This window comes from Oncorhynchus clarkii, chromosome 7 (genome assembly GCF_045791955.1).
Source record: "Oncorhynchus clarkii lewisi isolate Uvic-CL-2024 chromosome 7, UVic_Ocla_1.0, whole genome shotgun sequence".
NCBI lineage: Eukaryota > Metazoa > Chordata > Actinopteri > Salmoniformes > Salmonidae > Oncorhynchus > Oncorhynchus clarkii.
In genome coordinates, this window is record NC_092153.1 from 3611754 (window position 1) to 3623251 (window position 11498).

At 43.2% G+C, this 11498-nt stretch overlaps 1 protein-coding gene across 1 annotated transcript in view; it reads right to left on the reverse strand.

The window, feature by feature from the left end:
• Window positions 1-6113, reverse strand: part of LOC139413981 (DNA-binding protein SATB2-like) — a 33715-nt gene extending 27602 nt beyond the window's left edge. Inside the window, exons 1-2 of the mRNA XM_071161866.1 lie at window positions 5853-6113; window positions 845-852 (exon numbers count right to left, since the gene is read on the reverse strand). Of these exons, the coding sequence (XP_071017967.1) occupies window positions 845-852; window positions 5853-6113 (269 nt within the window). The remainder of the gene's footprint in view (window positions 1-844; window positions 853-5852) is intronic.
• Window positions 6114-11498: the final 5385 nt, after the last annotated feature.

Sequence of the window (11498 nt, forward strand, 5' to 3'; positions counted from 1 at the left end):
CGTCCAGTGCCGTCTATGGGAAGCCACCATGCCATGTTCGCTAGCTATCTACAGCAACATTTCTAGCTGCATCAATGGCCGGTCTCTTGTAAAACACACAACTTGATGAGCTATAAAATAAAAAGGGCCCAACAGTGACTTATCACTTAAGTTTAATTCAAATGTGTCAATCGGTAGTTGAAATATTATGATTAATTGTGAACCATGAGTCTTTTCTTTAGTTCTACTGTGTTATTGACTGTGTGTTTGTTTATTCCATGTGTAACTCTGTGTTGCTGTATGTGTCGAACTGCTTTGCTTCATCTTGGTCAGGGTCTCAGTTGTAAATGAGAACTTGTTCTCAAACTTGCCTACCTGGTTAAATAAAAGGTTACATAAATAGAAAGTGGATATATTTAATTCTCCCCATCCACTTTTTATTTATTACACCCTTTATTTATACATACAGTCAATAATAGTGTATGTATATATGAATGTACCGCGCAGTTTGCAGCCCGCTTTTCTGTGGGTGTTCTGCGCCAGTCTGTCCACCCTTCCCCCATAGTCTTAACATGGAGTCCGCAACAAACAAAAACCTTTTTTAGTAATATTTACTATAAAACAACTCTACCACCTGCGTTTATTCAGGAGGCAGATAGATAATGCATGCAATCAGGCGTCTAGGTATGCAACAGAGTTTAGTTCCCCGTGTAAAATATCAGACCTATGGGAGAAAGTGGGGGGGGAACTTTGTGTGAATACGGTTTCACAAACCAGTCTGGCTAGTTAGCCTTTAGCAACTGTGTTGTTTTGGACATTTAACCTAACATTAGCCAACTACTACTACAACAACAAACTAAAATACCTTGCAAACTTACAACACAGAAAGTACATCTTTAAAAAAAAACACACAAATGAAAAGCTAATTTGTCAAACTAGTTAACTAGTTTGTTCGGCTAATAAGTTGCTGCTAGCTAACACGTTAGCCTAGCCACATAACTTGTTACTGTATCTAAACTAGGGTACTCATTTAGCACAAAGCTACATGTTATACGGTACGAGTTGCCCTCGGTTACGTGTGTGATTTATAGTCATTTCACCGGTTAGATTAGGTTATTAGTTAACTAGTTAAACATTGTATAAAGCAGTAGCTACCAACTTGGCTAAGCTAACTAGCTAAGAAACCCTGCGGCCTAAAACTGCCCCATGTGCTGCTGCTTTGTTCTGGGGAGGGGAGACACTACCTAACACACATAATACAGATTCAAACATATCAAATAAACGCTTTCATCCAATACAATTATTCCCGTTAAAACTTTATTTTTAAAAACTACAACTAAAAAGAAGTGTATAATAGTGTAAGTAGATAAAAGTTGGATAAATCAGTCCGGTCTAACTAAGGAGAGAGACAAACACGCTTTTCAAATCTCCCTCATTCTCAACTATGGAGGAGAGAGGACTGCCATGCGACACTTACTACACTGCTTTTACTCACCAACTTCTCCCTTTTAGGACGCTGAAACGCACATCTAAGCATGGATAGCTATACCATTTTTTTTTTTAAATCTGTTTCCCCTCCCTAAATATATATAGTGCTAAAAAACATCGGATAAATAAAAGAGTTTGCTTGCCAATAACATGCGTTTAGCAAGACACTCACCGCTGAAATCCACCATCTTCGCTCAGTTGCCTGGATTTACCGTTGAATGTGGGGAGGAAAACCCAACCAAATAAATACAAATCTAGCAACTGCTTCGTACACTTGTAACATGGACTAGGAACTATATGACAAAAGTGGGGAGCACATGTGTCTCTACCGCTGTACTGTGGGATAGTATTGAGGGTTTAGGAAAGTGGCGCTCAGACGACCTGTCGGTCCCCATGTGGGCGAATGAAGGGCGGTTCCCGCTGAACGTAAATATCTAGCTACAACCCCCCCCGACTCTCTCATTCACATCAACTACGGTGCTTCCGATCCCACCCTCACACACATGGAATGAACTATCTATCAACCTTTATATTCTATTACACTGGGCTGAGCTACATTCCAATGCATTTTGGAAACAAGATACTTTCGAGAGCTGTAATTTGTATTTTCAAAATACAAAAATACTTTTCTATACCATTTTTATTTTTATTTTAAAGCGGTTCACATTTTGTGGCCCCCTTTCAACCTGAATTACTATCAGAAATCGGACAGATATTGATTGAACGAACCGCATATGGATTGTGATGGCACTATGGTGTGATAAGAGCTTCATGCTAAATTAACTAAATATACATGGAAATCTAAAAAAAAAAAAATGAACAATTGCAAAGCATGCTGAGTATTATTCTAAAGAATTCTGCCACAAAACAAGACCAATAATATTACCCACTGTGCTTTTACTTCATTTTGGTATGTTAATTTTCAATTATAAACTGTGTGGTTCCAGCTCTGAATGCTGATTGGCTGACAGCCGTGATATATCAGACCGTATACCACAAATATGACAACACATGTATTTTGACTGCTCTATTTACGTTGGTAAGCAGTTTATAACAGCAGTAATGCACATCGAGTGTACTCGAGTGACAAATACATTTTGATTTGATTTATATGGCCAATATACCACGGCTAAGGGCTGTGCCCAGGCACTCCACAATGCGTCGTGCTTAAGAACAGCCCTTAGCCGTGGTATATTGGCCATATAAATCAAATCAAATCAAACTTTGTTTGTCACTCGAGTACAACAAGTGTAGACCTTACCGTGAAATGCTTACTTTACAAGCCCTTAACCAAGAGTGCAGTTCAAGAATTTAGCACATCTCCTCGTGCCTTATTGCTTAAATATGCATTTAGGTCATTTAACAGACAATCTTCTCCAGAGTGACTTAGTTAGAGAAACAACAACATATCACAGTCAAAGCATGTACAACGTTTATGACACCGTTACTGAGAATGTTGTTGCTGTTTTTATATGGGCAAGTCAGTTAAGTATAATCTATTATTTACATTGACAGCCTACCTCGGCCAAACCCGGATGATGCTGGGCCAATTGTGTGCCGCCCTATGGGGACTCCCAATCACGGCCGGATGTGATACAGCCTGGATTCGAAACAGTGACTGCAGTGATGCCTTTAGCACTGAGTTGCAGTGCTTAACACCGCTGCGCCACTCAGGCTGTTCTGGTCGGGCTGGCTGCTTGCAATTCTATTTGTGTATTTTAAAATACAATATACATGTGTTTTAATTAAATAAATTACACAATTCAAAAGTATTTTATAGTTTATTTTGATACATTGATCTTTATGGTATATTGTCATTTTTGCCCATCCCTGCCCTCAGCGAATTTTGCACGCTATCTGGGATCCTTGGGACATCCCCATTGACGTTCAAATGTAAAAGGTTTAGGGTAGAGAAGTCCCAAGGATTCTGGGTAGCCTCAGCCAATCCCCTAAAAATGGTTAGTAACCAAATTAGTTAGACAGAAAATTACCTAACTGAGTGGATGCGGGTTTTTAAATTTACAGTCTGCAAACAACACATTAGATATATTTAAAACGAATATCTATTCAATCGGATTGTTGTGTGATTTGTTTAACATGGGATAAAATAGTTTCATAACAAATTAATAACAAAATAATATGTAGCTGGAAATGGCGACATCTGACGTGGTTTATTCCCAAACATTGATTTCCCACGAAGAACAAAATAAAATAAATCACATAGTGGCTAAATAACTAGAAAAACGTGCAAAAGCAATTATGACGAATTAAAAATCGGAAAATGTGCTGTATAGTCTGGATTCGATCACAATACAATACAACTATAATCCCACCAGCCTATATATGGAGTTGACATATTTATCCAATTGCCTAATCTCAATCCCATGTTTATCAATTTGCACCAATGTACTTTGATTTGCTTAAAATATAGATATGTTTAATGACATGTTCCATCTTCTAAATCTGACACAATTATTAATTACACAATTATTATCATTATTGACAGTTATTTTCCGCCATGGCTTCTTCACCATTTACATTGTTGTGGTCATTTTCAAATGATACTTAGAAATGCATAATTATAGTGTAAATCCTAGGAACACCGTATCAATAGCAAAAAACATTGAGGTTTTATTATTTGTGAACCGACCGTAAAACATTCTACTAGACCACCACTAGAGGGTCTCAGTAAACCGAGGAACGTAATAGAGCTTCTCTGTCAGACGCACTCAAACAGCAACCCATCTTACCACGTCTCCTCAAACAGCATCCCATCTTACCACTTCTCCTCAAACAGCATCCAATCTTACCACAATACCCCTGTTTCTCATTCCTTTGCTAAATATGCCAGTGAGAGATCCAGAGATGGAGGGAGAAGTGTGTATTATTCACTCTTCATTTAAAAATGGTCCTCTTTATTCCAGACTGCTGTTATTGATTATTGATCTATGAATAGGAACTTATTTTCCTGTAATTGAATATTCACACATTAAAGAAACGGTCTCAATTACATTATGTCATTCATATAAAGCCTGTCCACTTTGAACCTCAAGTTAATTGGTCTCCACACTGTTTCATCTCCTCTGGCAGTATTGTGGCAGTATTGTGGCAGTATTGTGGCAGTATTGTGGCAGTATTGTGGCAGTATTATGGAAGTATCGTGGCAGTACTGTGGCAGTATTATGGCAGTATTATGACAGTATTGTGGCAGTATTATGGCAGTATTGTGACAGTATTGTGGCAGTATTGTGGCAGTATTATGGCACAGTATTGTGGCAGTATTATGGCACAGTATTGTGGCAGTATCGTGGCAGTATTGTGGCAGTATTGGGACAGTATTGTGGCAGTATTGTGGCAGTATTGTGGCAGTATCGTGGCAGTATTGTGGCAGTATTGTGACAGTATTGTGTCAGTATCGTGGCAGCATCGTGGCAGTATCGTGGCAGTATCGTGGCAGTATCGTGGCAGCATCGTGGCAGTATCGTGGCAGTATTGTGGCAGCATCGTGGCAGTATCGTGGCAGCATCGTGGCTGTATCGTGGCAGTATTGTGGCAGCATCATGGCAGTATCGTGGCAGCATCGTGGCAGTATTGTGGCAGCATCGTGGCAGTATCGTGGCAGCATCGTGGCAGTATTGTGGCAGTATTGTTAGTGGTCGCTGGATTGTAACCTCCCTCCCCTACCCCCACACACAGACAACGGGCCAAAAGTACATACAGTATAAAGTATTGACATCAATGTCAATGTGGAGGCTATACACAGGGGGTACCGGTACAGAGTCAATGTGGAGGCTATATACAGGGGGTACCGGTACAGAGTCAATGTGGAGGCTATATACAGGGGGTACCGGTACAGAGTCAGTGTGGAGGCTATATACAGGTACAGAGTCAATGTGGAGGCTATACACAGGGGGTACCGGTACAGAGTCAATGTGGAGGCTATATACAGGGGGTACCGGTACAGAGTCAGTGTGGAGACTATATACAGGGGGTACCGGTACAGAGTCAATGTGGAGGCTATATACAGGGTATTACGGTACAGAGTCAATGTGGAGGCTATATACAGGGGGTACCGGTACAGAGTCAATGTGGAGACTATATACAGGGGGTACCGGTACAGAGTCAATGTGGAGGCTATATACAGGGGGTACCGGTACAGAGTCAATGTGGAGGCTATATACAGAGGGTACCAGTACAGAGTCAATGTGGAGGCTATATACAGGGGGTACCGGTACAGAGTCAATGTGGAGGCTATATACAGGGGGTACCGGTACAGAGTCAATGTGGAGGCTATATACAGGGGGTACCGGTACAGAGTCAATGTGGAGGCTATATACAGGGGGTACCGGTACAGAGTCAATGTGGAGGCTATATACAGGGAGTACCGGTACACCATCTTCCTCTCGAGGCCCACCATCCTCCTCTCGAGGCCCCCCCATCCTCCTCTCATGGCCCACCATCCTCCTCTCGATGCCCCCCATCCTCCTCTCGACGCTCCCCATCTTCTTATTGAGGCCTCCCATCCTCCTCTCGAGGCCCACCATCCTCCTCTCGAGGCCCCCCATCCTCCATTCGAGGCCCCCCATCTTCCTATCGAGGCCCACCATCCTCTCGAGGCCCCCCATCCTCCTCTCGAGGCTCCCCATCTTCCTATCGAGGCCTCCCATCCTCCTCTCGAGGCCCCCCCATCCTCCTCTCGAGGCCCACCATCCTCCTCTCGAGGCCCACCGTATTCCTCTCGAGGCCCACCATCCTCCTCTCGAGGCCCACCATCCTCCTCTCGAGGCCCACCGTATTCCTCTCGAGGCCCACCATCCTCCTCTCGAGGCCCACCATCCTCCTCTCGAGGCCCACCATATTCCTCTCGAGGCCCACCATCCTCCTCTCGAGGCCCCCCATCTTCCTCTCGAGGCCTACCATCCTCCTCTCAAGGCCCACCATCCTCCTCTCGAGGCCCCCCATCCTCCTCTCGAGGCCCCCCATTCTCGTCTCGAGGCCCCCCAAATGACGTGTTCACTAGACATTCTGGAACACTCCACACTTCCAAATCACAAACTCTTCTATGTTGCCTTAACAACTAACATGCTGTCCTTATGAAGAGCAGCTTTTTTAGAAGAAACAGTCCCCCCAGTGAGACCTGTATAATCTCAGGTGGTGCTGTACCTGACGGGCTCTGTCAGCTCGGTAATGTGGTATGATGTGGCTGAGGGAGCATGAAACGCGTTGGCCCACCAGTCCCGGTCTCCCGACGCCCACGGGATGCTGCCTGGCGGCGCGGCTACCACTGGAGTAGCAGGTCTCAGAGGAGGACAGAGCAGAGTCAAGGACACGTCAAACCACTACAACACTGTCACAGTAAATATGTGCGTTTTAAACAGTGGTGGCTGGTGGGTGGAGCAATAAGAGGTGAGCCTGATGCTGTAGTTGTGTAAAGTCCTATGCATTGACCAGGTCAGTGTATCGTTTAGTTCATGAGAGCCTGATGCTGTAGTTAAAGTGTAAAGCATTTTGACTACGTTTTATTTTCTTATTCCTGTAAGAGATTAAAGCTAAGAGCTTTATCAATGTTTATATGAAAGGTAGTCATGGTATATACAGTATATTGTGTGAACCTGTTTTTACAAAACAGAGTATGGAGTTGAGTATGGATTCAGTTCCACCAAGTATGGAACACACCACATTTACACACCTTACTGTGTTTATTGAGAAGCACAGTCGCTCACCTTTGATTCCATCTCATAGTGGTTTAGAAGTCACTACTTGTGAATTGGGTTGTGTTTTTCTGTGGATTCATGTTTATTGTATTTGTATGTTGTATTTATTATGGATCCCCGATTCCTGTCAAGGCAGCAGCTACTCTTCCTGGGGTTTATTATGGATCCCCATTAGTTCCTGCCAAGGCAGCAGCTACTCTTCCTGGGGTTTATTATGGATCCCCATTAGTTCCTGCCAAGGCAGCAGCTACTCTTCCTGGGGTTTATTATGGATCCCCATTAGTTCCTGCCAAGGCAGCAGCTACTCTTCCTGGGGTTTATTATGGATCCCCATTAGATCCTACCAAAGTAGCAGCTACTCTTCCTGGGGTTTATTATGGATCCCCATTAGTTCCTGCCAAGGCAGCAGCTACTCTTCCTGGGGTTTATTATGGATCCCCATTAGTTCCTGTCAAGGCAGCAGCTACTCTTCCTGGGGTTTATTATGGATCCCCATTAGATCCTACCAAGGCAGCAGCTACTCTTCCTGGGGTTTATTATGGATCCCCATTAGATCCTACCAAAGTAGCAGCTACTCTTCCTGGGGTTTATTATGGATCCCCATTAGTTCCTGCCAAGGCAGCAGCTACTCTTCCTGGGGTTTATTATGGATCCCCGTTAGTTCCTGTCAAGGCAGCAGCTACTCTTCCTGGGGTTTATTATGGATCCCCATTAGTTCCTGCCAAGGCAGCAGCTACTCTTCCTGGGGGTTTATTATGGATCCCCATTAGTTCCTGTCAAGACAGCGGCTACTCTTCCTGGGGTTTATTAAGGATCCCCATTAGTTCCTGCCAAGGCAGCAGCTACTCTTCCTGGGGGTTTATTATGGATCCCCATTAGTTCCTGCCAAGGCAGCAGCTACTCTTCCTGGGGGTTTATTATGGATCCCAATTAGTTCCTGCCAAGGCAGCAGCTACTCTTCCTGGGGTTTATTATGGATCCCCATTAGTTCCTGCCAAGGCAGCAGCTACTCTTCCTGGGGGTTTATTATGGATCCCCATTAGTTCCTGTCAAGGCAGCAGCTACTCTTCCTGGGGTTTATTAAGGATCCCCATTAGTTCCTGCCAAGGCAGCAGCTACTCTTCCTGGGGGTTTATTATGGATCCCCATTAGTTCCTGTCAAGGCAGCAGCTACTCTTTCTGGGGTCTGGCAAAATTAAGGCAGACCTCTCCCCATTTTAGCTACTGTTGTATCAATATGTTTTGACCATGACAGTTTACAATCCAGGGTTACTCCAAGCAGTTTATTCACCTCAACTTGCTCAATTATTGAACTTTGAAAACTGAGATTCCCTCAGATTAAAATAGAGTTGGGTTCACCCTAGTAAACTATAGGAGGGATATATGGCTGATATCTCAGTCTATTGGGTTCACCCTAGTAAACTATAGGAGGATAAATGGCTGATATCTTAGTCTATTGATGTAATAGAGTAGAAAAGGTATCTGTTTGGTAGACAGACACAGAAGGATGTCATTGCTTGGTAGAGAAGCAGGGTCATGTGATCTGTAAGACGTTGGTTATGGTGTTGCACACTGGATGATGGAATGGCAGTCAGAATCCTCAGACTGTCCCAAGTGGTTCATTAAGAAGGTAATGGACTGTACCATTGGGTAATGGACTGTACCATTGTCATGGAACCAACACACACTTTAATTACAGCCGGGGAGCAGAACTGAACATGTACGTACGTACACAAGGTAAACCAATGGTTATGTGGGGGCCTGTTTTATACACTATCTACAGTGTAATTATTGGGACAGTGACATGTTTGTTGTTGTTTTTGGCTCTGTACTCCCAGCACTTTGGACTTGAAATTATACAATGGCTATGAGGTTAAAGTGCAGGACTGTCAGCTTTAATTTGAGGGTATTTTCATCCATCCGGGTGAAACATTTAGAAATTACAGCATTTTCTGAACATAGTCCCCTCCATTTTAGGGAACCAGAAGTATTGGGACAAATTCACTTCTTAAAGAGGAGTCCAAAGTGTACTATTTGGTCCTATATTCCTAGCACTCAATGACGACATCAAGCTTGTGGCTCTACAAACGTGTTGGATGCATTTCTTCTGTTTGTGTTGGTTGTGTTTCACATTATTTTAAATAATGTAAATAATGTATTGTGTCATTTTGGAGTCACTTTTATTGTAAATAAGAATAGAATGTGTTACGAAGCAGTTCTACATTAAAATAATGTGAAACACAACCAACACAAACAGAAGACAGACTCAACACAGACTCTGCATACCGAATAGCACCCTATTCCCTATATAGTGTATACCAAATAGCACCCTATTCCCTATATAGTGCATACCAAATAGCACCCTATTCCCTATATAGTGCATACCAAATAGCACCCTATTCCCTATATAGTGCTCCACTCTGCATACCAAATAGCACCCTATTCCCTATATAGTGCATACCAAATAGCACCCTATTCCCTATATAGTGCTCCACTCTGCATACCAAATAGCACCCTATTCCCTATATAGTGCATACCAAATAGCACCCTATTCCCTATATAGTGCTCCACTCTGCATACCAAATAGCACCCTATTCCCTATATAGTGCATACCAAATAGCACCCTATTCCCTATATAGTGATCCACTCTGCATACCAAATAGCACCCTATTCCCTATAAGTGCATACCAAATAGCACCCTATTCCCTATATAGTGCATACCAAATAGCACCCTATTCCCTATATAGTGCATACCAAATAGCACCCTATTCCCTATATAGTGCATACCAAATAGCACCCTATTCCCTATAAGTGCATACCAAATAGCACCCTATTCCCTATAAGTGCATACCAAATAGCACCCTATTCCCTATTATTGTGCTCCTGTCACGCCCTGACCTTAGAGAGCCTTTTTATGTCTCTATTTTGGTTTGGGCAGGTTGTGATTTGTTTGGTCATTCTATGGTCTGATTTCTATGTTTTCTATTTCTTTGTGTTTGGCCGGGTATGGTTCTCAATCAGGGACAGCTGTCTATGGTTGTCTCTGATTGGGAATCATACTTAGGCAGCCTTTTTTCCTTTCGGTAGTTGTGGGTAGTTGTCTTCGTTTGTGTGTGTACAACCTTACGGAGCTTCACGGTCGTTTTTTGTTGTATTATTGTTTTGTTGGCGACATTTGCAAATTAAATAAAAATGTACGCTCCCCACGATGCACCTTGGTCCATTCCATACGACGATCGTGACAGTGAGACATTGTTACCTGAGACAGACTGACAGTTATGCCACTAAATATAATTAAGAGGCATTCATTTCAGTGTGAGTTAACATCAAAATACTATATCACAAAAATAAAATGTTTTACACAAATTATATTCAAAATCTCTCACAGCGAAAAAAATATTTTCAAGTTTCCATTTGCTAAATTGTGCTCCGAGTCTAAAGCATGGATCTCTTTTATTCAAAAAGAAGACAGTTCCTCGTTTAGCAGCAGTACACGTAACAGCAAGTCATTGCCAACTCAGGGTTAGCTTTCCTTGTGAAAATCCCAGAATGCACTCTGTCTTTACTGCCTTTATCCATTCTCTCTCTCCAAGGAAATAAAACGTGGCCCAAATGATTAGATTCTCCGGCCTTGATAATGTCTAGATTGTTCAGAGTGTGTTTTCTAAAAAATTAAATAAAAAGCTCACACAGTGAAGGGTTTCAAAGTAGGTGACGGACATGTTCACATCCCAGGCCTGAAACCACCGCTTGGCCCACTGACTTCATAAAGCACACCGCTTGGCCCACTGACTTCATAAAGCACACCGCTTGGCCCACTGACTTCATAAAGCACACCGCTTGGCCCACTGACTTCATAAAGCACACCGCTTGGCCCACTGACTTCATAAAGCACACCGCTTGGCCCACTGACTTCATAAAGCACACAGCTTGGCCCACTGACTTCATAAAGCACACCGCTTGGCCCACTGACTTCATAAAGCACACCGCTTGGCCCACTGACTTCATAAAGCACACCGCTTGGCCCACTGACTTCATAAAGCACACAGCTTGGCCCACTGACTTCATAAAGCACACCGCTTGGCCCACTGACTTCATAAAGCACACAGCTTGGCCCACTGACTTCATAAAGCACACAGCTTGGCCCACTGACTTCATAAAGCACACCGCTTGGCCCACTGACTTCATAAAGCACACAGCTTGGCCCACTGACTTCATAAAGCACACAGCGAGGACGTCTCTTCCTCATTGGGGGACTGAACAACTCCTCATTCATTCCATTGGTCCTTGGCCCCTGTGAGAAGACCCACAGGTCCC